Source organism: Seriola dumerili, unplaced genomic scaffold (assembly GCF_002260705.1).
Source record: "Seriola dumerili isolate Sdu_G_001 unplaced genomic scaffold, Sdu_1.0 BDQW01000068.1, whole genome shotgun sequence".
Classification (NCBI taxonomy): domain Eukaryota; kingdom Metazoa; phylum Chordata; class Actinopteri; order Carangiformes; family Carangidae; genus Seriola; species Seriola dumerili.
This window is the reverse complement of record NW_019174323.1, coordinates 5,710,351-5,737,503: the sequence shown is the minus strand read 5'-3', so window position 1 is coordinate 5,737,503 and position 27,153 is coordinate 5,710,351. Positions and strand designations below refer to the sequence as shown.

The 27,153-nt window shown below is 40.9% G+C and overlaps 1 protein-coding gene across 1 annotated transcript; it reads left to right on the top strand.

Moving 5' to 3' along the window:
• The first annotated feature begins 46 nt into the window (after positions 1-46).
• On the top strand, positions 47-25,360 carry pgs1 (phosphatidylglycerophosphate synthase 1). Its single transcript, XM_022743136.1, has 11 exons — positions 47-162; positions 5,159-5,369; positions 7,106-7,183; positions 11,327-11,426; positions 11,509-11,698; positions 14,321-14,499; positions 16,121-16,320; positions 17,573-17,864; positions 18,302-18,450; positions 18,570-18,700; positions 24,739-25,360. The coding sequence occupies exons 1-10, from the start codon at positions 47-49 to the stop codon at positions 18,687-18,689; spliced, it is 1,635 nt and encodes a 544-aa protein (XP_022598857.1). The 3' UTR covers positions 18,690-18,700; positions 24,739-25,360.
• The last annotated feature ends 1,793 nt before the right edge of the window (positions 25,361-27,153 follow it).

Below are 27,153 nucleotides of genomic sequence, written 5' to 3'. Positions count from 1 at the left end.
CTCTGGTGTGTCAATAAAGTTGATTCAAAGTCACAGTGCTGCACCAATGGCGGCTCCCATGTCCTGGAGGAGGCTGGTGTACTCCGTGTACTCACCGGCCATCACCGGGGTTTTTACCCGAATATCTGACCGGCTCTTCCGTGTCCGGGACAGAAGAGGAGGGTAAGAGACACGGTTCACCCACGGAAACACACTAACGAGGGTCAAACCCGTGTTTTGCTGCAATGTCTGCACCCTACAGAGCTAAATATGCTAATGCGTCCATTATCGGACACACGTCTTTTCACCGTCGTGTTTTGACTCAAAATGAACGACACGCCTATCCTTGATATTTTAGCACTTTTAGCCACCGGGTTGGAGCTTATTTGTGTGCAGTTAGGATGTTTACAGCTACGTCTAACTAATTATCGTCAGAGTTAGCAAAGAAATGCACCTCCTGAGGCTGCAAGTGTAACAGACAGCAACTCACCTTCAAGGAAACTCACTCAGAGGTTGTACAAGATGTTCTTCATGTTGTGTAACAGTGGCTGTCATTTTACCAAAGCTGAAACCCGACACCCATCTTGGGACACTCAGAGTTCAGAGGTTTCCCAAGAAGAGCATGAATGGACAGGTGATATCACAGGTTACAATAACTGTGTGTGCAACACCTGTGTGCTACATGGAGCAAGAGCTGATTGTTGACATTTTTCTCAGCAGACAGTTGCTGAGGCACAGGTGTTAACTAACAACATTAATGATCTCTGTCCTGTTTTTTATCCTCACTTTCCAATCGAGATCCCAAGTTAATATATACAATCAGAACAGGCAGAGCTCAACTTGAAGTCCAGTGCAGCAGAACAGAAGAGAAGCACATGCACACCCGGCTAAGACCCAGAGAGATGGGGAAAGAGAACCAAGGTCATCACAGTAGATGCAGACAAGCTTCCAGCAACATCCACATTCGCACTCCACATTTCACCTGCACTTCAAGAGACGCAGAATTCAACAAAAGTTCACCAGAATATGCTAGAAAAGATAAGGAACATTAAAATTTCTATATTGATAATTTTTTCAATGTCTTATCTACACAATGCCAGAAGAATGCCAAAAAAATGCTGCTATAAATTCCCACAGACCTTCTAACAGTCCAAAACCCAAAGGTAAAACATATATAAATCTAAATTGAAACATCTATTAACAATTCATTTGCGGGGGTATGTCTACTTTAGAATCTAAAAATATACTTCTGTGGCTTCGGGTGATAAACAACTCAAGATAGCTGCTTTAGATTCTTTAGATATTTTGTCACAAGTACTTTCTGATAGTAGTATTGGCTGCAGTTCTAAAATTGTCTGCCATGTGAAGAACAAACCAGATGCCTTTTTGTTTCAACTCATCACGGTTCAGAGACTTAATATTAAACTTATCATTCTTAAAACCAAGGGTGTTGTCTTCACCAGTGTTTAAGATAACTGGGAAGGGTCTGCCACTGCGGGAAATTAGTGTGAAGTGCAGTTTCTGGGTAGAGCCCCTGTTTCCGAAAAGGAAACAAAGTTTGGGCATTGAGACTTGTTGGAGCCTGAAGCGAGAATCTGTCATCATCATATTATCTTATCTCATCTTTCTCATGATACTGTAATTGTTTTGCATAATTTCCTCCCACATTTAACTCTGCAATCTACACAAGTCCAAAATTGCACAAAGCAAAGTTACAAAATGCTTTCTGCCTGTGAATCGTGTCAACAGGTAGATTGCTAATATTGTGAGATGGTAGATTGTATGGCCAAAAGTATGTGGACACACCTGTCTTTTATGTACGTTTGCCCTGCGGCTCTTTTTCATGGTTGTGTTGGGCTCCTTTGCTGCAATTAAGTGAACTCTTAATGCTACACATACCTTTTTTATATTTAAGGCAATAATAGGCGTGGACCTTTGTAACAACAGTTGGAGGAAGACCCTTTTAAAGTGTGTTTGAACATGGCAGTGCTGTTGTGCACATAGCCAGGTCCATAAAGAACTTCCCTGACCGTGACCCTATCCAGCATCTTTGGGATGAACTGAAATGCCAACCGCGAGCCAGGCCTTACACCTGACATCAGTGCTGGATGTCACTGCTGCTCTTGTGGGGGAATGGGGAAAAATCCCAGAGAGGAGTGGAGGATGTTATAGTGGCATATTAATGCCCACTGTGTTGGAATGAGATATTCAACAATCACACATGTAATTTTCAGGTGTCCATATACTTTTGGTCATATAATGTAAATGCTTGTCATTAGAATACATTTTATTAAATCACTATATTAAAATATGTTTGTAGTAATCAACAATAAGATGGTATTAATATTGAATTGTTTCTTAGATCATAAACTATAAAAGCGGATAAAAATCAGTTTTCTAGTTTGACAAATCACTCTACATCCATTGAGAAGAATCAGGACCTAAATCTCTGAAGGATGCAACACAATCACACAGTTTCCCAGCCGGGAAATTCTGAGGAATTATGAGGACGGACAGACAGAGCAGTTTCTCCTGTCACATGCTTCAAATCACGGGGGATGTGGTACAGTCACATACCAGAGTAAACAGCTCCTCCATTCATTACAATTACCAGTTAAAGCTTTAGTTTATTAACTTAACCTCATCAAACTGTAAGGACGTTAACTCCATCTCAGTTACAGTCATATTCCGCGCTTGTATTTTGCAACACTGTTGAAATAGACCTTATTACTGTATGTTGATACTTGGTGAGCGGGAAAAAAAAAAAAAAAAAACTAACTCCACCCTGTTTCACGATTAACAAATCTACTTTATCTTCGTTTTATGGAAGCTTTTATTGTATCTCAGTGTAGCCTGAGGTAATAGTTGATTTTATATTGATCGTCTCAGCCCTGAAATGAAAAGCAGGAACAGTGGGCACATAATTACCTCCGCCAAGGAGCTAATTATGGGTTTATCTGTTTGTATGTTGGTTGGTTTGTTTGTTTGCCAGCAGGATTACACCAACAATACTGAACCGATTTGCACCAAACTTGGTGGAGGGATGGGGCGTGGACCAGGGAAGAACCGATTACATTTTGGTGCAGATCTGGTTAAAGAGGCGAAGCCAGGAATTTCTTTTATCAATTTCCTTAACAATGCAAGATGGGGCATTTTTTCTCACTTTTTTGTCAGTTTATCAGGAAATAGTATTTGAATCATAATGTAAAATAATAATGTGAAAAAAAAAAAACCCAGACATATTCATGGCGTTGAGATCTATGAGTCTCTACAGTTTGTTGCAGATCCAGATGATAATCCGGATCTGGTGGAAGAAAATCAATTGGCCTTGGCAGAGGTATGCGCTGAACTGAGTGCCATTCTAGTTTCAAAGTGTGTTCCTTATCTCCTGTCACACTCTCTTATCTTTTACTGCTTACAGAAAATTGTAAAGGCTTGAGGGTCAGCCGAGGACCATCACATTACACATGCTCATTGTACCAAGCTCGATGTACTTCCTCAGACAACCTTTGTAATTTGCACCGCCATAAAAGGCAGAGATGTTTCAGCGTAAACGAGGAGATTATCTTTGATGCTACAGTTTTATGGCTCAATGAAAAAAATGCTGTGTCTATGATCGGACTCACAAATACCAGGGAAATCCCCCGTCCGTGTTTTCTGCAGAAGATCTAACTCAGCACAGTGGCTTTGGAAAGAAGCCCTGAGCTGTGTTTCCTGCAACTTACTGTAACTGGCCCTTTGTGGGTCAAATCCAAACCCAGACATAAACGGGAATGTATAATAGAATGTTGTGTGTGTGTGTGTGTGTGTGTGGTGTGTGTGTGTGTGTTGTGTGTGTGTGTGGTGTGTGTGTGTGTGTGTGTCCGTGTGGGAATGAAATGAATGAATGAATACGCAGTAATGAATACACAGAAGAATGACTTGTGACAATCAGCTTGTAAGTCATGTCTGAGGTTAACACTCTGCCCTGTCTTTATTTAATGTGGCTGCACTGTCAGACCAGATTGTGTGATTTTATGTCAGAGACAAAGAGTAGAGCAATGACTGTAGTGTTGGGGTGAATTTTAGGACGCTGACAAAGAAAAACCAGACACATTGTCAAATCTTCTCATGGATCTGTGTCCTTTTAAAGATTAAATCCAACCATTAATCTTTCAGTCGACTTTTTTGTGTTGTTTATACACTGTAGAGCTATGCTATTTCGCATGAATTCATTATTCTGGAGAGCTTACAGTCAACCCACACATCCAGCTGGGTTTTTGTTAAGACTTTTAAATGGGAGAAATGGTAAGAACATCTGTTTGGGTGGGAGAAAAATATTTTCTTATGTGTCTGGAAAGATGTGAGGGTGAAAAATAAAATGCTGGTAATTGGTGACAAAAACCAGAGAAAGTAACAGATACAAGCTAGGGCTGCATTAATGGATTACAATAACATCACTATCAATAAGAATAAGTTAACAATTACATGTATGGATAATTATATGTAAAATAATCAGTTCACTCTCGACCTTGGAAACAGCAACAATGTCAATCTGCAGTTATATGACATATTCGAAAGCTCCAGAGCAGCTACTAAATGGATCTTGTGATGAGACTGTTGTGTTGACCAATTAAAATGATGTTCAGTGCTGTGAACCGTGTGCCACTGTAATAACTCACAATTACTGCAATAACTTATTTTGTTAGTTATTAGTTACAGTTGGCTCTGAATCATCTCGATCCCACTGAAAACTGAAATATGATAATATCAAAATATTGTCCAGTTCTTCTACTAACAAGACTGTTTACACGCTGATGCTAAGCAGGTGTTACGTTGAGGGCTGTAGCTAATGATAATTTTTTTCTATCAATTAATCTCTCGATTATTTTCTCGATTATTCATTTGGTCAATAACATGTCAGAACACTGTGAAAAATGTCCGTGCCAAATGTTTTTAAATGTCATTTAGAGTTAACTGTGACAGAAAACCACAGAAACCAGAAAATATTCACATTTGAGAAGCTGAAACCAGATAATTTAGACATTTTCGTAAGAATAATTAAAACAATTATCAAACCGGTTTCTCGATTATTTTCGCTGTTGATCTATTAATCAACTAAGTGATAGAGCTCCAATATTTTTTACTCTGTCCCCCATCATTCAAACAATTTCTTGCGATTCCCCTTGTTTCCCTCCAGCTCCTCCGTGCTGCTGCTGGCTCCCCTGCTGGCCGAAGCTGACCCAGCCCCATGTCGTGTCGCCAGGCCCACCGGGTCGGCCGGAGCTCAGGGCACAGACGGCCTCTGCTCCCACTTTCGATGGATGGCAGAGCATGTACCTGCCTTTCGGGTGCCGGGCACCCACATCCACATCCTCACATCACCCGACCAGTTCTACCAGGCCATGAAGGTCGGTGTCACTGTCAAAATAAAATGTTTGGTTCTGGAACAAAGGGAGCTGGAGTTAGAGGAATCGAAAGGCTGATATCTGCTAATGCTGATTGTTGGCAAAAGTGTTTGCTGTAATTGAGGAAGCATTATTTTCCCATCAGATTTTGATTAACTGTCAAATACGTGAGTTGAAAGAGTAGCACACCACAGCTGACAACAAATACAGTAATTATTCAGCTCTAAAATGACTTCTCTATATTTCTACCTTACATCTAATTCTTGCTGGAGAAATTAACACCCAGAAATGATTTGTACCAGTTACAACAATCTTTCAAGAAAATCTTATTTTTCTTTGTGACTCAGTAAAAAGGTGAGTGAATTTACAGTATAAACTTACTTCCTTTTTTTTCATGTGGTCCCACACCTGCTGTGTGTCACCACATTGGAATCCTCTCATGCCTCCTCTAACTTTAGCCTATTCAGCTGCTCCAGGAACAACGAAACAGGAATTTGCTTCAGCTGATGTGCCGGGAAAGAGGCAGGAGCTTCCCTCATACAGAACCATTGTTTAAGCTCAGACAGAAAGAGTTAGAGTTAAGTTAATTTATAGTTAATTTCAGAGGAATCTCCCTCCAAGTGTTGATGTATGTCCCTGATGTATTTGTGTTGCTGCGCATGATGAGTTTTAGAAACACTACATATAGTATAACCTCTTTTTCATGGTTATTTGAATCATAATGTGAGTTACAAGCGTGTGTGACTGGGTGTGTTTCGAAAAAAACATGTGATTTGTTTTATCAACACTTCCCCATACCTATGAAAATTGGGAAGGTTGCAATTGAATGGCTTTTTGTGTTTATTTATCACTTTTGGCACACACACGTACACACACGTACACACACGTACACACACGTCCACACACGTCCACACGTCCACACATGATCATGGATTGCTCAAGTAAATTTTCAAGCTAAACGGCCAAACATTTGATGGTTCAAATGTGAGAAGTTTCAGCTTTTTCCCGTCTTACATGAAAAGACAATTCATTTCTTTTTGAATGAATTTCGTTGGATGGATTAAACCCAGACACATCAAATTGGGCTTTAGGAAATATACATTTTTTTTTTTTTAAGGGTTTATAGCCAAACGATTAAGTCAAGAATGTAATCGGCAGATTAATCGATAATGTCAGTTGCAGTTGATGCTCAAGCTGTTGAAAGATGAGATTTAATTCAAAAACACGCCTTTCTTTCTGCCAAAAGAAATGGTGCCTATGAAAACTGTTGAATGTTCTGTGGATTATCCAGAGAACTTTATTTACGTTCTGTTGAAGTTTTAATAATAATAATAAGAAGAAGAAACTTTATAATCCTGTGAGAACCACAATCTAAATGTCTTTCACCTCCACTGGTGGCAAAAAATCCCCGTGTGAGAAAATATATTTTCAAACCTTTGAAGTACCAAACATATGACAAAAAGACTTTTTTTTTTAGTGTTTGAAAAGTAGATGTTTTTCAGTTTTCAACCTGAAAACAGTGATTTGTTGTTTGCTGTTTAGGGGCCCCTGGTGGCCTGAGTCTGCTCACTTTGCTCATGTCTTGTGCTGTTACTGGCAGTAAATGTACTTTCTGTTAAAAGTTTTTCATTTTGTTTCTTTGTGACCACATTTCGAACACCCGCATACAAACCTACAGCACACTCATTCTCTGTCATGATTGTTTGCTTTTTTTTTGTTTTTCTTCCTTGTCACTTCAGGCACGAATCAAGACCGCAAAGAGGCGAGTGGTGATGGCCTCGTTGTATCTGGGAACAGGTCAGCTGGAGCAGGAGCTGGTGAGAAAAACAGTGTTTGTGTGTGTGTGTGTGTGTGTGTGTGTGTGTGTGTGTGTGTGTGTGTGTGTGTGTGTGTGTGTGTTTGTATGCTTGACAGATTCAGATTTAAGTGCATTGTTTTACAATTCTGGAGATTTTACTTGTGTAGTTTCGGTCAGGTGAGAACAATGCCATCTAAACACAGACGCGTGCCAAATAACTGGTCAGAGATGCCAGAAAATGTGAGTCAGAGTCCTCTTCCAAGAGAACCGCAGTGTGGTTTGTTCAGAATGAAAATGCACTCCAGGCCAGCTACAAGGAATGACCTCAAAATGCAAGGGTTTATGGGTATAAGGAGACCAGTGTTGGCATGTGATGGCCTGCTGTTCTTCATGCTTGGAAAGCCTAGCATAACAACATTAACCCAGAGTAAACCACAGTCTGGACTGATGCTCGTATTCTGCTGGTTTTTTTTTTCTCTAACTGGTACGAGCAGCAGAGAGGCAGAATTACAGAAAAGGGCAGAGACGAGTCAAACATGCTTAATTACATTTAAAAGCATTTGAATCGACTTTGATTGCTCTCAAACTCTACAACCTCACAGGATGATGGATTACAAGAAATGTGAGTCATTAAGGTACAGCGAGTCCATGTGACCTTTATTTTAAAAACCAGGTTCGCTTGTAATTGGACACAATGAACTCGACTGCATTCAGTAGAAAAATGTGAGCACGGTTTGCGGTTTAGACTAAAGAATGAAAACTGCAGGTGTGATTTCAGCTCAAAGCCGGGATCCCAGGCTCGAACACAATGCTGGACTGATACTGACAGCCACACCTGTGCAGTGTATTTACTTAAGTGCAGGTGCAGGCAATGAAAATAATCTGAAAATGTATGTTTATTTTGAGAAAACTATATCCAAAGGCAACTCATACTACTTCATAAAAGACAATAAAGACATTAATAATGGTACCCGCAGAGTTTTTTTTTATTCATTTTTTATTACTAGTAACAGTGAAGTGCACGGCGCACGTGTGCACACCCGAGATTATGATGAACACTCCTGTCAACAGTTTCACACCGTCTGGTCTACAAGTCGCGGTAATGTGCCAAGAAGTACAGTGATGTAGCAACAAAAGGCAGGAAAGAGGAAGACGTCTGCAGATCGTAGCAGCGTGCTGGCTTGAATGATGCTAGATCTTTCAGGCCTTTACTAATATCGATATTTAGAAAGGAAAGAAAATGTGGTTACGATATATCGGCCCTATGGTATTGTTTGTTTTGTTTTGTTTTTGGCGAAGATATACATACTGACTGTGCAAATGTATGGTTTAGAAATCAACTTATCAGTCACCTCAGACCTAGCTGGACATTTCTGTATTGCAACCTCTTGTCAATTATTGGTCGACATATACAGCACTGTGCCAAAACGTTTAGGCACTGAAAGTGTGACTGCTTTCAGAAATAATGTCATGAATAGTTTTTATTTACCAGTTAACTTAATACAAAGTGCAATTAAACAGGTAACAAGAATCTCAATAATATTTGCTGTGACCAGCCTTTGCCTTTTTAAAACAGCAGCGGCCCTCCTCAGTACACCTGCACAGTTTCTCAAGGTTCTTGGCGGGGGGGGGGTCGGTTGCTCCGAGCATCCTGGACACAGTTCTTCTGTCTGTTCATGTGATCCCAGACTGAGATCAGGTTTCTGTGGGGGCCAGAACAACTGTTGCAGGACTCCTTGTTCCTCTTGTTTTTTTACCACTCTGGCTGTATGTTTGAGCTCGTTGTCGTACTGCAGAATTAATTTTGGACTGATGAGACACCTAAAGAATCCAATCATCTAAATTGCCTGAAGCTTTACTGCTCTGTAGACGGACACAGATTTATCTGCAATAAGCCAATATCAGCCGATATATCAATATGGCCACATTTTTTCTTCTAGTTGGAGATTACTGCAGCTTTATCCTTACAAATGAGACACGAAGTATTCACATTCAACTCCACAAAAAAATCTGTTGAAACTCTGTCCTCCAGGTCAAAATTTCTTTTATGTTTATAAAGAGACGTTTTGGTGCATGGTGTGCCGCAGTAAATTGGAGTGTTTATGCTGACAAATTTCATGCTTAATGTTAGATATAAAATGAAATAACCAGTTTTTATGCTCTGATTTTACAGCCTTGTTAGAAACTCAAATGATTACTCTAAATTACTCGGCGAATCATGTTGTGGGTCACATGTGACCCCCAGGCCACGAGTTTGAGACTCCTGCTTAAGATTCACTTAGAAGTAATAAGAGAACACAAACATTTTCCATCTAGATTTACCGCCAACACTTCAGACAAATCTTGCACAGCATTAAGACTGAATGCTGCTTCTCTGCATTAAGAGATAAACAGTTTTTCCTCAGAGCTCCCACTCATTGTCAGATTTGCTCCAGAGGAAACTTCCAGAGCTGGAAGTGCCGGTGGTGCAGACATCCCCAAAGAGCTCTCTACTGGAAAGAAGAAATGTTTTACTGGCACATAAACAGGCACTCTGGGGTGACGTGTAATGAATGCATTTGGGCACCAGATGCACAATTTATCCGGAGTAAAAAGAAAAGAAGCGTTGGTTTGACATCAGGTGGGGAACAATCGCCAAGTGCCACAAATACAGACTCTACTGTCGCTACCAGTTTCCTTGTTGTGAGGAGTAGTTAGTCATGCTTTTCCCACGCTCAGTAAACAGATAATAAAAGACGGCCAGTGTTTGATAAGTGATGGCCACTGCCAAGTAATCAATAATCATCTTTGTTTTGTGGCTCAGTCTTGTTCACAGATACACATGTAGTGAGACACAGAGAGAAAACACAAGGCTTTACCTGAAACCAGATCTACTGGATCTGTTCATTTTGCACTTAAACTATAGGTTACTGCAAGTTGGAGAGTTCCACAGAAATTAAGATTAGTAACCGTAGCTACCCAGTCCCGAGTCTGTCAGCTGTTTCTTTTGCAATAACAAGTGATGACGCCCGCTGAAAGCCGACAGTCAGTGTCATCTATGTACAAACCTCAGTTTGTGGTTTGTGAACACTGTTGTAGAATAAGATGTGAGAACATGATCGCAGACCACAGGAAGTCTTTTTGTCAACTGGTTGTTCCAAGTAAAATCGTGTTGACAGAAGTTTTCCATTTGAGTGAAAAGAGCTGAGCAGCTTGAAGATCTTTTAGTTTGATTGGAGTCTTAAAAATTACATTTACCCAAAATTCTGAGAAAATTAGTCGGCCGGCCTTCAACTAATGACTATCATGTGCTGTATGTATAAAAGTTCTCTGTATTATTTATTAATTGATTTGTGTATAAAATGACAGAAAATGGTCAAATCATGCACCTCAAAAGTTCAAGGTGACATCTCGTTTTGCCTGAAACAGCAGTCCAGAACCTGAAGATATTCAATTCATTTGAGAGGCTAAAAACAATAAATGCGTTGGATAGATGATAAATTGAGTATTAGAATAGCTTCTAGTGTTTTTCTCAATTAATCGGTTAATCTTTTTGGCTACAAATTATCAGGAAATTACGAAAAAGCCTAAAATTATAATTTCCTAGAGCCTGTGGTGAGATGTTTGAACGTCTTGTTTTGTACAGCCAACTGCACAAAACCCAGAGATAAACAATCCTCACATCTGAGAAGGTACAACAGCACAAGCCGGACATTTTTGCTTTGAAACATGACTGAAACGATAAACTGAAATAGTTGCTGATTTAATTTCTGTCAATTGAATAATGAACTAGTTGTTTCAGCTCTGTAAAAGTAGTTCTGCACAAGACCACTTTGTGCAGTGGATGGTTGAACACTTAACTTGAAGCTTATCTGTCAGATGGAAGCTATAATCAGATCGTCTCTTTGAGAAACTTTCCCACAATGCAGCAATTTGTTTTGTGTAATCTGGGGAACTCCACGAATGTTTGACATCAAAGTCTGTTTACAGGTCTGCACTTCTAATGAATATGTGAAAGAAGTATAAAGCCTTTTATGGCTCCAGAAATGCTGTGAAATTCTGATCCATTTTTTTTTTTTTTTTTTTTTTTTTAACTGTACATCCTGAGACTGGCAGCAGTGTTATAGGAGCACAATGCTGAGTCAGTGCTGCACTCATGTAATCATGTTTTGTTTTCATTCAGGTGGACTGTATGGAGGAAGCTCTACAACGCTCGCAGGACAACAGTCACTCTCCTGACCTGAAGGTCTCCGTATTGCTGGACTACACCCGCGGGTCACGAGGTTGTTGCCGCTTTCCATGAGATCTTTTTGCAGCTGTTCAGCGCAGAGCGCCACGCTCATCATCCTTATGTTTAACGTGCAGGGCAGATTAACTCCAGGACCATGCTGCTGCCGTTGTTGCAGCGCTTCTCCTCTCAGATGCGGGTCTCTCTGTACCACACTCCAGACCTGAGGGGGCTGCTGCGGCTGCTGGTCCCTCAGCGCTTCAACGAGACCATCGGGGTCCAGCACATCAAAGTCTACCTGTTTGATGACAGCATAATCATCAGCGGGTATGTTTGTTCCTAGACAGAAAGTCTAGTCTGGCTGCACCTTCGTGTCAGCGTGACCGTTTCCTCCTCGCCACTGTCTGCTTTCACCCTTGTTTAATCTTGTTCTGGTCCTTGGTACATTTGCATTCTCACAGTGCAGGTGGTTAATGTCATTGCTCGGAAATGTTTCTCGGCGCACATCTCGACGTATGCAGAGAAAATGGAGAGCAGTGGGTGCGCTCCAAACCCAGTGGGCACAGCGCCGGTTTGTGCTCTCCGACTGTGGTTTCCACTCCATTTCAGTTCAGCACACAAAATGGCACACGCCGCTTTAACTGACCCGAGCCGAGAGCTCGTGGGGAAAGTAAACAATATACCACGTGTGTCGGACAACAGAGACGAGTAAACACGTTCCGTATCGTCCAGAAATAGAGACGACCCCTCCCTTGTCCAATTGATGCGACGCACTGTCACACTAGTCCTGTTTGTCTGAGATACTGTTGGTCAAAGCAGAAGAGAATCGTCATCTGTGAGTTTTCTATTGTAAAAGGAAACATGAAATAAAACAATTAAAGCACAATAATAAGTTATTTTTATAGCAGCCGACCGTTGTTGCTCACATTCTGGTGACGGTGATATCTCAGGAACGCCTGGAGGGAATTTTCTTCACATTTGGCAAAAAACATTCACTTGAACTCGAGGACAAACCGATTTAGATTTTGATGGTTAAAAGTCAAAGGTCAAGGTCACGGTGACATCACAATGTTCTGCAGCAACACTTGACACTGTGGTGATTGCACAGATCACATGTTACAAAGCCTCCATGTCTTAGAATTTGTAGCTTCGTCACACCAACGTCCATATGTGAAGCTTTGTCGCCTGTCATGGCTCCAATTTTGTGTTCTATCAGAATCAGTTTTATGGGCCAAGCATGTGAGCACATGCAAGGAATTTGACTTCCTCACTAATACATTAGACATGCAGCAGAACGAACGAACAAACAAACAAAACTTAAAGTCAATTCAAATAAATTTTATATCACAATCAAAAAAAATACACTTAATACCTTTTGATTTGATTCCTTCAGTCTTCACTATGTATGTTGGTACGGAGTCTGGACACACATAGTTGTAAACTCTAACTTGCTAGTTTGTCAGACTGTCTTTTAGTGCTCATCATCCGCGACGGCCATCAGTCCGTGCTGTTTTAAACTGGGCTAACAAAGGACTTATGGTTGACTAACTCTAAAAGACACTAAATCGACTTGAAGGGGTAAATGTTTGGACGTAACCTGACACGCCACATGGTTTGTTACACACAGTCATCTGAGAGGACTTTGTTGGAAACTGGAAAAGGGCAGGGACCTTCAGTACTTGGTACTTGTCAGGTGACCTGTCTGTCTATGACTGTCCGTCACGTGCTAACTTCAACCAATCAGATTCTGCATCCTTCCTGTGAAGCCACTTGGCACATCAAACTCTTGCTGAAGCCACTTGGGAAAAGAGCGAAAACATCTTTTCCATCAAGAAAAGCCGTCAGTGCCGCTCTGTGCTCTTCTTTCGATGAAGAAATACCCCCGAGTTCTGATATAACTGATGCTATAGCAGCATCTATTCTAACGTCTTTAGGAGCCGCCATTGTTGTTAGCAGTCACGCCTGTAGCTGCCAGTGTTTCCTCCCTCATGGGACGTTGATTGGTCAGAAGCACTGCGCTTTGGCCACAAGCCAATAGCTTGGAGCCTGGCAAGATGGATTCCCGCTTGCGAGAGATACAGCTGCCTTGTAAGGTCAGTTTGGACCGTGTTATACTAGAAAAGAAGAGACGTGCTGTCCGACCACCTCTGATAAGTGTTTATAGTTGATCCGAGGAGCCACACTCAAAGGTGGCGGGAAAAGCCAGCTGTGATGGACAGTTTTTAAACAGGGGGATAACAGCACACATTTCCAGGCAGTCTCCCTCTGTGACGACATTCATAGTTTAACAAATAGTTTCAAAAAGCTCAAGCAACAGTCTGATGTTGTGAGTAAAATGTAATTGTCTAGTCTTATGTTTGGTCCTCATGTTGTTTACATGGTTTTCTCAGGGCTAGATTCAAATGGAAAAGGTCGTACTGTCTCTGCCAACACTCGCAAGCAAAGTCAAAAGATTCAAATTAGCCACAACACCTCAACAGACATTGTTTTACCATGTTTAACTTCACCCTTTAGTTCAGCAACCGTACAATTTAAATACAACAAGAAGTGCTAGCACAACATCTACACTTCCTGCTGCTGTTGGGCAAACAGGGATTCAAGGTCAGACCTGCTCTAACACACATAGACCCATGTTTGTAAGGTTGAAGAGCATGAGCACAAAAAAGTGTAAGAAAAATGTCTTGAATGTTGTTGTCTTCTCATGTTTCCACGAGGCATTTACCAATAACATACATGCATGATTTTTTTCCCAGCTGCAGTTCAGAGTTTGAACCGATCAGATCTTCTTATTCAGATGGACCTGGCTTCAGAAGAAATGTTTAGAAATTTTTAGAAAGCAAACACGGAATGTGCTATGAAACACGCCTTCATCCCTCTTTTTCCTCTTTCCTCCTTTTCCCAAAATGCTTCCTCTGCTCCCTTGTTTCTTAAAACCTGTCCATTTTTCAGGGCCAACCTCAGCGACTCCTACTTCACCAACAGACAGGACCGCTACGTGCTGCTGGAGAACTGCAGGGAGGTCGCCGACTTCTTCTCCGAGCTGGTGGACGCCGTGGGAGACGTCTCCCTGCAGCTTCAGCCCGACGACTCGGTCACCATGCTGGAGGGCATGGTGCACCCGTACAAAGGTAAGAAACGAAACACGAGCGCGCGTGTGTGTACACAGGCGCATGTTTACCCCCAACATGTTTTGACACCCCACGCTCAGTTACGGTGGCACCTGCCCGGTTTTCAGCAAGAGGAGCCGATGGATTTCGCTAATGGAGCTTGAAAGCTTAGACAGGCAAATAAATGATGGTCGGACTGTGTGTGTGTGTGTGTGTGTGTGTGTGTGTGGGTGTGTGTGTGTGTGTGTGTGGGTGTGTGTGTGTGTGTGTGTGGGTGTGTGTGTGTGTGTGTGTGTTTGCGTTTGTGTGTAGTAAGAAAGATGTAGAGAGCTCTTGCGGTTGGCCAGTCATGCAGCCGGATGTGAAATTGTCAGGATTTTTTTCGGTACACACACACACACACACACACACACACTCACACTCGGACAGTGTGTCCGTAACTCGAGCGCAGACTGCCAGGATGTTAGTTTGAGGGATGAATGACATCATGTCTGCAGGACCGGTCCGCCGTGGTAACGAACACCAGGAATAGAGTTGTGATGTCACGGTGTTGCTGGAAGACGATATGTAGTGAGAACTGCACACACACGCATGGTTAGTTCAGAAACACACACACTGGTGAAATTCCAATGAAATCTAATTTGTGGGGATGACAGAGAAGATTTGTAACTGATAATAACCAATGAGGTGTCCTGATGTACAATAATAACACATGAGGCAATGTTAAGGCCACTTAATGGTTTGTGCAGCCTCTTCGCTGAGCACACGCTTCTTTTCATACTACAGTCGGGCTGCTGATAAAACTTGCATCACACAGACTCAGAAACCATGAACTCATTCATTCACAAAGTACTGATGCTGTGCAGTTACCTGTAGTTTAAAGAGTCAGTACACACACATTTTCTCACTCATCTCTAGTGGTATCAGGTCTGATCAGCAGACTCTCCAGACATTTTCCTTCACATTATTTATTCAGCGATTTTTGTTGTGGGATTATCATTATATGTTTGATTTGGTCCTAACCAATCAGGAACAAGAGATAAATTCGTCCTGCTGAAGTCATTTTTTAGTTGACATGGATGTTGCAGGTGCTAGAAGCAGTTAACTTAGTTTTTTCCAAACAAAAATATGCTGATTAAAGAGTTGTCGTTTCTCGGGGCGTCCTGGTGGCCGAGTGGAGCCACATGTTTTCCGTCTGGCTCTACTGTCTCCATGACCGGTCGGCTGAAATGACAGTAAGCTGATGGTTAAACTGATAACCTGAGCTGTCGTGCTGCTCTTTAGTTGAGGTCGTACGTCTGCTTCATGCGTCTCCACACACTATGCTTGTGTGGACCCTCGTTGGTATAATGCAGTCCTGAGCCCCTAACCTAAAGCACTCCCAACCCTACCCCTAACCTGAACCTAAATCTCACCTCAACCTTAAAACCAGAACTTTACCTCCAAATTGTCCTTCGAATAACGAGAACAGGCCAAAATGTCCTCGTTACCGTGGTTTAAAACCGAAGTTGGTCCTTACAGAGATAGTGGTACCATCCTCGCACACACTTACTCAGAGCCCACAACACTGTGACACCTCCCAGTGTACCGACTTATCTCTGTCTATGTGTATACTCATGTTTTGAATTTCCACGGCAACCAGGCAACAGGCAGGACTTCTCGGCAGTGGCGCGGAAGCGGATCATGGAGGTCATGAACACGGCTCACATGAGGCAACGGCTGCTGAACCGCTCCGAGGACTCTGAGGACGAGGGGATGAGCGAGGGGGAGGACGACACCTGGGTGTTCCCTCTGGTCCAGATGAAACCTCTGGGCATCCAGGTGGACGAGCAGGTCACACAGGTGAGTCCCCACACCATGACGACCTCTGATTGGCTGAGTCATATTTGGAGCTAAAATCAACAAAAACACAAATTTGGCTGCGTAATGCTGCTGAATTTGCTCTTATGCTTATTTTTCCTCAGCAACAAGTAATAAATATCACTTGTTAAACATGTGACTTACTCAAAGCAGTGTGACTAATAAACCATGGATAAATATTTGAACATTAATTCAGGGTTTATTAGTCACATATTCTGGGAATGAACGCAATAACATGATCACCAGTGCAGTATAATGTAATTCAATACAAGAGCACAAACTGGAATCAGCACTATTTGTCTCAGCAAACATTTCAAGAGGAGACTTTGAGTGTTGTATTTATTTACATTATTTTGTAGCTGATTTTATTGGTTGCTTTGATCTAACTGATGATGATGCAGCTGTTCTTAAACACAGCCGTTGTGCTGCTTTGCTTCCTGTAAATTGTTTAGGTGTTAAAGCAGCGTTTCATATAAGACTCATCACTTTTCGGTTTTGGGATATTTAGCTTGTTTTTAAAAGGAGTAAATCTGTTTAAAATTCTAACCAGATTTTGTTTTCCCATGCACTCAGATGTTGTTGAGGCTGACCACTGTAGTTTACAGAGAACAAAGTTTCCTTGTGTGAGTGAAGAAATACATAAAACTATTTTCAACTTCATAGTGGTTGCATTGAAAGCTGTAACGTTTTTGAAAATCACAATTGTTTTGAAACAGGGACGATCCGATTTTCACTTGTTTTTAATTATGAGAAAGAATACCAATAAACTCCAGATTTTTAAATTATAAAAAGTAAAAATAATGACAATTTATCAAATATCCAACATCATGATCCTTTACAGACCTACATTTACTCAATTTGAGAAATAAATAATCTGAATATCATATAATTAAACTGACAAAACTTCAGTTCACTCAGCCCAAACTCCAGTCAAGAAATCCATAATTTTAAACTTGTCATACTGTGAATTAATTCAGACAAAAAAATCAAACATGAAGAAAGAAATGAAATGTCCTGGTGTATTGAACAACATGCTAATGATTAAATTGACAATATGATATAGAAATCAGACCACACTGCCCGGCTCTATAACGACCCTCATGTGTAAAGCTGTAATAAAACTCTTTGCCACAGTGAAACCATAGCAACAAACTCTATTTTTTACAATGTCAGGAATTAGAAACAAGCCTGTGACTCGTTTTTCTTCACTCTCTGTCTCGCACCGAACCTCCAGCGTTTGCTGACAGACGCCGGGCCAGACTCCACTGTGTTTCTAACATCAGGTTACTTCAACCTGACCCGGGCTTACATGCGGCTGGTGCTCGGGGCCGGAGCCAGCTACCGCATCCTCACCGCCTCCCCCGAGGTCAACGGGTTCTTCGGGGCCAAGGGCGTCGCCGGAGCGATCCCCGCGGCCTACATCCACATTGCCAGACAGTTTTACAACCGGGTGTGCCAGCTGGGCCAACAGGAGAGGGTACACCTGCACGAGTACCACAGAGCACAGTGGACCTTCCACGCCAAAGGTGGGAGGAAACAAAAGGGCACAAACACACTAATTTTCTGTGGATCACTTATTCCAGCACAAACTCCCACAATTCAACATGTCTTACGAAATATTACAGTCTAAACCAGGGCTCACCATCCAGATTAGTTGTGTTTGGCTCAGTGAAAATAATAAAAACACATCACTCTCACTGTTCTTCTCCCTGCTCTGCTGTTCTTGTGGTCACGGCGGTATGTAGCGTGAGAGACGACGGCTTGTACAGTCATTCTCTCGTGGCCTCAGGACAAGGATGTACACTCACTCTCTCTCATACTTTGGGGTTTTGGATCTACGTTGGGGATTTCTGCATGTGCTTCCTTTTAGTTGTGGTTTGGGCCGACAGAAATCCCTGCTGGAAGCGGCTCTCTGAAGCATTACCTCCTCACCGGCTCACTCCGCTTCTCCTACCCGCTACAGGTCTGTGGTATTACCTCCAGGGGCAGGATCGGCCTTGCCTCACTCTAATTGGTTCCCCTAATTTCGGTTACCGCTCGGTTCACCGTGACCTGGAGGCCCAAATCGCCATAGTAACGGAGAATGAGGAGCTGCAGAGCCAGCTGCAGGAGGTCGGCTGCTTTTTTCTTTTTTCTTTTTTTTTTCTATCTAACCACAGTGAGAAGTGATGATGAATGACTGAGTAAATCTTTACTGAACACACACCTGTGTTTCAAACTCCGTCTCTCAGGAGCAGGAGATGTTGTACCAGCGCTCCACTGAGGTGTCCAGCTCCACGTTCGAGCGGCCAGACCGCCACGTCAAGCTGTGGGTGAAACTAGTGACCCCCTTCATCAAGAATTTCTTCTGAGACGCCATCAGGTGCAAACACACGGACATGTACACACTCACGAAACATTAAAAAAAAAAAAAAACCTTCAATTTATTTTGTTAAAGGACAATTCTGGTTTATTAAAACAGAAACAAATCAAATTGCGCCAGAAACATGAGCAGTGAGGTTTTAAAGCTACACTTAACTATATTTTTATGTTGTTATGTGAAAGGAGTTGCTCGTAGTGACAAACCTGACAAGAGTAATTACCCAACTCTGCAGCTCCACTTTCCAGAAGCAGCGTGACACAGTCAGCAATTAGCCGGTGAACATAGTGGAGCATTGATTTCGCCTTGATTCCAGCCTTTTCAATTTTTTATTACTCACTGTTTTCTTTTTTTAATATACAAGGAACAATTTGACTTTTGGGTGGATCCACCTGATTTTGCCAAACAAGAAATAAAGTAAACAAAAATGCAGAAACACACACTCATTACGATTCGCTAACAAGGTCAGATTGTAAAGCAAAGTCATGTATAAAATGATAATATGTCAGTGTTGTGCTTTCAGTTCTTTGTGATGCCCCTGTGTGGCAAAACAAACAATGAATGCTCCTTTAAACAAACCTCGAGGTTACTCAAACACTAGGGACGTAAGGACAAACCTGAAAACAGGTTATTCTCTCAGAACGTCTATTTAAAGACCGGCTTTAACTTCTGACCCACAGCATGTAACGTACCTGCACACAAACAATTCCTGTGTAATGAGGGATGAATGCAAACTTCTGTTGTTGAGCGTTCGCTGTGTCTTCGTTACTGTGGGAACTAAAATGTTGAGACTGATGTACTAGATTTCAACTACAGGTATGACTCAGGTTTGACTCCCTTTTAACTCCTCGTCTTCCATTGACTTAATAAATTAAAAAAAAACATTAAAAGAGGGTTTATTTGTAGAATTATGGATTATAATTTCAGGGCAGGTGCTTCTCATCCTAACACAAGTTACGTGTCATCACGGCGGTCCATTGTAGCTCAATGTCTAAAGCTTGATTTGATTCACAGACTTCTCTGTCTCTTTAACTAAAACTACATTGTCCCACACGTTGGTACAATAAAACTGCTTGACTATCGATTACTTGATTGACACAAATTTAATCGGCGTCTATTGTGATAATTGAGTAATTGTAACGGTACCACTTAGGCTCAGTCCTTACCGCAGCGGCCCGGGTTTGAATCCAGCCCGTGGATCTTTGCTGCATGTCATTCCCTCTTTCCTCCCCAACTTTCCTGTCACGCTCTCACTGTCTCTGTCACATTAAATAATGTTGAATGATGTTTCTATCGTCTCAAATGTGAAGAATTGATGCTCTTCTTGGTCACACATGAAACTAAACCGACTACATCTTGGGCTTTTGTCACTTTGGTCTGTGGGAAATGACAAAACGATTAATCAATTACTAGAAAAATAGTCCGAAGATAATCGTTAGTTGCAGCCCTACAGCTTCACAGCACTGTCACCTTTTGTACATGATGATAATTTAATAATATAATCCTAATTTGGAAGTCACTCTGCAACTAACAATTACTTTTATGCATGTCTTTAAAGTCAATAAATAATATAATCCCAGAGCCCACGGTGATGTATTTAAATAACTTGCTTCATGTGAGAAGAAGATTTTTCTGTCACACAAAGAAAAGCAGCAAATCCTCATATTAGAGAAGCTGGAAATGTTTGAAAAATGACTTCAGTTAATTATCAAAGTAGCTGATGGACTGAATTGTCTCCTGAATGAATGAGTGAATATGTTTAATCACAGTTATCATAACCGATACAAAGAGAGGCCAAAGCATAAAACCGTGCTGCTTGTAATAAGGAGGGGTTTTCCTTTTAAAGGACGTGCATCCCTGCTTTGTTTCCATTGTTTTTATTCAGATTTTGTCTGTGATTTTTTTTGCTTAGTAGACAAAATATACAGCCTTGAACATACTGTACAGAAACACACACACACACACACACACACACACACACACACAGTAAAACAGGCTGTGGCTTCGTAGAAATGTCTGCAGTCATTGTGGTGAGTCCCAAATCACAGGTCCCGTCCTCGTCTTCCCAGCAGCCCAAATCACCAAAGTGAGAGCAGGGACTGCGTGTCGGCTGATTCACTCCTGTCATGGAGTGAGTCAGCGCGGTGTTATGATGATGATCTGTCAGTGTGGTCTGTGTTACCGTGGGTCCTGTCAGGACTTGGCGAGGTGGTGTCAGAGGGTTCACCCTGAAGCAGAGTCAGGAGGCTACTTGTGCTCATGTTGAGGGGGGGTGAAGTTTTAGTTTGAGGGAGAGATAGAGACACATAAAGTACTCGCTCTGAGAGGAAGATATTTTCAGTTTATAAACTCAAGTTCTGGGCAAAGAGAAATCTGTCAAGATCTCAGCGTCAGATTGGAGGAAAGCCACTTAGCAGTTTTTTTTTGTTGTTTAAGTTTCTGAGAACAGGAAACGTTACGGGCTGGATAATGATGGTAAATGGGCGGTGTCTTATCGTTACCTGGACAAAAAAAAAAAAAAAAAAAAACACTCGAGTGATCTGTTGCCAGAAGGAAACGGTTGTAAATAAATCACCTTTCAGGACTTGAGCATTATTCACAAATGTGCACACGGACGAGGTGAGAATACCTCTCAACCCATGACCAGCACACGAACACGTTTAGACCCATTGTTGGAAAGACGTGTGGAAGTCCTCTTGTTACTGGCAGGGTGACGCACAGGGGCCGGCCCCTGTGAGACTCCACAGAGGCCTCGGGCTGAAGGTCGTGTTGACCTCTGAAATGTTCAGTTAACAACAGAAAAGCCGTCTTCAGTGTCACTGATACACAAACCGCTGATATTTAATCACAACCTTCACTAACTGTTAAAATCAAATCAGTCTGAACAAACAGCTCAACACATTAAAAAAAAAAAGTTTTCTTTTTCTTTCTTTTAAAGCCGATTCTTGAATGTTTGTTTAGTTATTTTTTTTATATTCACGTGGCACCAGAGTAGAGAAGTGTTGAGTTCTTATTTATCTATTTTAAAAAGCACAGGTGTCAGAGTTTTGGCTGAAAGACGCTGTGAGAATTGTTTCCTTCACCTGCTGCTAACTGACGCTGATTTAAGCTGCCGGTATATTCCATCATTCAGGAAACCCCCACCCCCTAACCCTTTCCGATGTTTTTGTCTCTTTCCGATAATTTCTGTAACTTTCCGAAACTGACAATCCGACATTCACACCCACGCTATGCTGGTCAGCAGTGGAGTCGAGGAAGGAGTCGAGGTTTTTCATTTTTAATTCTTCACACAATTTGAACTTTTCTTGCCAATTTTAACATTAACAATCAAGTGCTACACTATGACAGTCTTCCAGGAGAGACTGTCTGAAAAAATTATATTGTGTCTCCTCGCTCTCTGTGATGGTCGGTTTTCAATCCACCTTCAAGTGTGGCTCTTTGGAAAAACTTTAAACACTTTTGTTTTTGGACAGCACGTCTAACCATCTAGTTCTGATGGAGCTGATTTAAAGTTACTTGTGTTTTTCCGGCAGGATCATTGTTAAAGACATAGTCTGGAGGAGAAACTTTGTTAAAAGGATAAGGCTGGTGATTGTATATATTTTTCTTTTTGTCAACAAATCCCATGAAAAGACCAAAACCGCCGATGATTTGATTCACATCAAAAGTATTGTCTATGTATGAAAAGCCTGATGTACCTTTTTTCCTCTGTGCCACCGTTGCACTGGCTGACATGTTCCTTCATTACGCTGAACATGGCGTTGTAGTTTACTCTGACTCAGTCCCATTTACTTTATTTGTTTCTCCATTAGCTATTAGCAGTGCTCAAAAATAACCATGAATTTCACGTTTATGCACATGCACATACATTAATACATACACATTAAATAAAACAAGGTACAGCACTTTCTGTGATTTAATTACCCAGTTTACAAACACAATATAGAACCAAACTTTTTCCCAGCTCTATTCTTGTTATAATGAACTTTCTAAACTCTGTCAGAGTGGCTTTAAATCTGTCTGCGACTCGTTAAGAGTTGCTTTCTAAAAGTTCAGGGATGTTCTGATAAACTCTGATGGATTGTTCCACTGATGAAAGAGCACCAAATGTGTATTAATTCATGATTGGAAATAGTCCCTAACAAATGCGCTGTTTACTCTTGTTTGAGAGCCATCTGACTAAAGCATCCAGCTGTTTGAGGAAATTACTGTGACCTGTTTCCAAAGGTTTATCCTGTAACTAAGAGGTTTGGGGCTGAGTGCCACAGACAGGCAGGGAAGTCTAAAAAGTATTAATAGATAAAGCTTTGCTTGTTGTTCTCTTTTTTTAATAGGATTCATTGACAGTAAGAGAAACGCCTTTGACATAAATGATCAGTTCCAGCAGTTTTAGTCCATATTTTTGTCATTAACATGATTTATGAAGGAAAATCTGTTTTAAATTCACGCAGCAGGAGAGAAAGGCCAGAAGTTTTTGATCTTTATTAAACACTAACCACTAAACACAGAGTTTTTTCTGTTGAATTATAATCTTGAACATATTGTATTATTTTATATCTATAATATCTGTCAGGATCTCTTTCTTTGCCTTAACTGAAACTGTCAACCTGACATTTAATTTACAAATGAACAACATACGCTCCTGAGGTTCACAACAGATTAGTTTTTATTTGGGTTAAAACAAATACATTTACTTTAAAACATAAGGTATAGATTAATATTTGCTTTGTATTATTGCTCTGCATGCTTTTAAATGTAACTGTAAATGTTTTTTAGGACGACCAGTGCTACAGATCAAAAAAAAATCAAATGCATTTGTAGAAATGTTTTCGTGACCAGTCCCTATTAAACCATTAAATGAAAAAAATAAATTATCACAAATTTAACACAAAATATATGAAAGAAATAATTAGATATTTACTATTATTTTACTCCCTGTCTTTGTATTATCCCATGTATTTAAACAGGTCTGTGATTTGTTAAATTCCATATTTTGGGATCATTTCTTCCTACTTTTTCGCCAGCACAGTAACATTCATGGAAAACAGGCAGTGGATTAAATAACCTCTGCCCCGCTCTGAATGTTGTCCACTGGGAGTGTCCGTAGAGCAGTTTGTTCACACTCCCTCATGTTTTGTATCTGTCCAGCATTGTGAGCTGTGTACATTACTGCTTATCTCTTTTTTTCCTGACAGAGGAAAAAACAAAACGCAACCCTCCAACAATAGCTTTGCCGGTTAAAAGGATAAAAAAAGTCCTTATCGGCAGCGCAGGCCGTCTATTGTTAGAAACTAATGACAACAGGTTGGAGCCTCTCCAAACTGTTTTCACAGTCATGTTAAACGGTCCGCTCTGGGTCAGCAGGGTTAAAACACAGCTGATGTCCCAACAACAGCATGAATCCTGGCTCAACAGGCTCATGTGGTTGTGCTTTGACCTGACTGCTCTCTAGTGGCCAACCGGAACCTAGCCCCTGTGTGTGCCTCTAATACAGTGATTCAAGTTTGAGGTATTTATTAAACTAAACCAAGATCTTTCGAAATCTAATATCATTTCAATCACACAAACAGGATTTGCAGGTTGGTGTTTGAGAATGTCATTGAAACTGTAGCATGTGATGTGATGATGAGACACTGGGGCTGAAACGAGTAGTGGATTGATCAATTAGTCGAGACATATTCAGGTTGTAGCTTTTCAAACGGCAGGATCATATATGATATTAAAATGCATATTTTTGTGTTTTGAGCTTTTTTCCAACATTTTTTGATTATGAAACAGTTAATCAAGACGATAATCATAAGTCGCAGCGCTTAACGACACCCTGGGTTTTGAAAGAGAAACAGTTATGTGAGACATAACTTGACTAAGACTAAACATAACGGCGCCGTGTCATGTCCTTTTTGCCAGTCTGGAGCCGTCACATGACGTCCTTCATGATAACCACAACACATTCACTCATACCAGACACTGTGGTGCCATCGATAAAGACTCGACTGAATACTGAACACTTCTCTCTGCGTTTGTGTTTTCCCGTTGTGCAGGAGGCAGGTGCTGCAGATTCCCTCGGCCCTGAGGTTGGTGATGTCTTGGTGGAGGTCGGGCCGCTCCTGCAGACGGCACAGTTGGACACGCTCGGCATGCTGGGAGTCTGCTTCTTCAGCTTCACCCGAGCTACAACCCTCATCAGTGATACACACACACACACACGCACACTAACAGAAGCAGATATATGTGGTGAATTCAGGAGGTAAAATGTCTTGATTTTAATTCAAGCTCCAGATCCTGCATACAAAATCTTTTACTCCGTTAGATTGTTTATATATTAAGACTTGGCGTCGTTACACTGTGGATTTCTGGTTTTGTATTACTGACTACAAGCAGTTTAAAAATATCTACTTCTACTATTGTACATACATCTCTACAGGTACATGTTGCATGTATAAAAAGCAATAGAGACTTCATCAGTGAGTGTCCCTGATGGTTAACAGACGGGTGTGGTGAAGCATTATGATTCCTCAAAGAGCCTTAATAATAGTTTTTAAGAGCTCGTCGAGTGTTTACAGCTCTGCCCGCAGCGGTAATCAAAGTTCAACTGTACAGCGTCTATGTGTTATTATCTTTGTAAATTAAAGGATGATGTGGTGAGTTTTTAAAAACGACTTCAAATGTGTGAGTTTTAATTTAGTGCAATGGGCGATTTTTACCCTCGTCGTCGTAGCAACATATTATTTTAAAAGTGTAGATCATAGTGGAATACAGACGCCAAAGAATCCTGTTTTAAAGCTGGATATAATCAATATTTTTGCTATAAAATGTGAGTGTGAAAGGGGTCGCTCATAGTAGTCTGTAGTTCCTCTCTGCTTTTTAGCATCTCTCAGCTCATTGTTTTGGTTTTCCAGCCATGGAACTTTACTGTTTTGCTTCCCACAGGTCTCTATTTAGTGAAAAGGTTCTAAAACCAAATCAATCACTCTAAATGTTGCTGTATAAATAGATAAATAGGTAACTCTTTTCCTAACAAGTTCACCATAACAACTTAAAACATATGTCTTTGTTTACAGTTTTTTTGCTGCCCCCAAGTGGCCAAAAAGTCAGTTATTGCAGGTTTAAAGCAACAGGAAATACTTTTTGAATAAGCAGTACATTCCGGTGTCAGGTAAACTTAATTTAATTTTACATCCTCAAAAGGTCATCTATACAGAACGATATAAAGTTGATAAGGCAAACTTGTCAGCAAACAGTTGCTTATTTACACATCCAGAAGTTACAGAGCAATGTTATTGTTCATTTGGAGTCGTTTGTTTCTACCTGATGAATTTAAGTCCAACATTCACTCACTCTGGTTTTAGCCTCCAACTCCCGAGGGGAAATATCTGGCTCTTTAGCTGCTAAATGCTCCACAAGCTGGTGAACAAGCTTGTTGTCTGGTGCTGGACAGGTGGAGTCACTGGCTTTTTATTTATTTTTTTTTTTTAGAGAAAAGAGAGAGTTAATCAAGATGGTGAAGTTGTGAACGTGAGACTTAAAAACTGAGCTGAAACTCGCTATAGAGCTCTGTATCTGATGCTGCAGATTCATGACTACAAGCAAAACTTTCACATTGTCATTTGTCACATTGTTATAAAAAAATATTGATTATAGCTGCTTTAAAGTTCCTGAAGACATTTATAATACTTATATATTTATGATTTGGAAAAGCAGGTATTATTCAGGTATTATTTAGTGAGTCAAGAACTCAGCTAATCTGCTTCATCAGGACCGTGGGTGTGATTTGATTAAATTTGATCGACTGTTCCTCTCGAGTTGTAGCACATGCTGTTATCTGCTCGGCCTCGACACTGACGCTTTCATCTCCTTATCAGAGTTTAAAACCTGACAACAGTGGGGAAATGATCAGATGTAGATAAGAACAGCAGGAAGTAACTGGGAGGGGAAAATGTCGATGTGTGTGACAACAAACATCTGGTGTACATAAGATACAGTAGTTTGTTTTTTCTGATTGAGTGCAGTGATAGAATTCATCAACACTGTGTTAAAATATTGTGTTGTAGCAGCACGGTTACATCTGATAAAGATTAGATAAGCATTTCCAGAGCTACAATAAGTCACTTAATCAGCTTGACTGACAAAAAAAAAGAAAAGAATTTGCAAATGATTTGAGATCTGATTGTTTACATGATTTCACAATCAGATAGAACAAAATTTGCTGATTCCGGCCTCACAAATAGGAAGATTTTCCACTTTTCTCTGTTTAATATTATTTGAAATCTTGTGTTGGACCTCAGAACGTGAGAAACTGACATTTTACTGACGAAAGGATTCATCGATCAAAACCAATAAGCTTTTTAAAAATATTTTAATGTCAGTATTTCATTCGCAGTTGTCTTTGTCTTCTAGATTTTGTGGTTAAGATTTGGTCCAAGTGGCATAAAGTCATCACCAATAACAAAACGTAA

Bases quoted from the DNA above. Each gene is read 5' to 3' on its own strand.
- pgs1 (XM_022743136.1), top strand. From the start codon at position 47: ATGGCGGCTCCCATGTCCTGGAGGAGGCTGGTGTACTCCGTGTACTCA. The intron at 17,865-18,301 runs GTGGGAGGAAAC...TACCCGCTACAG, and splicing joins GTGGACCTTCCACGCCAAAG to GTCTGTGGTATTACCTCCAG. The intron at 18,451-18,569 runs GTCGGCTGCTTT...TCCGTCTCTCAG, and splicing joins TGCAGAGCCAGCTGCAGGAG to GAGCAGGAGATGTTGTACCA.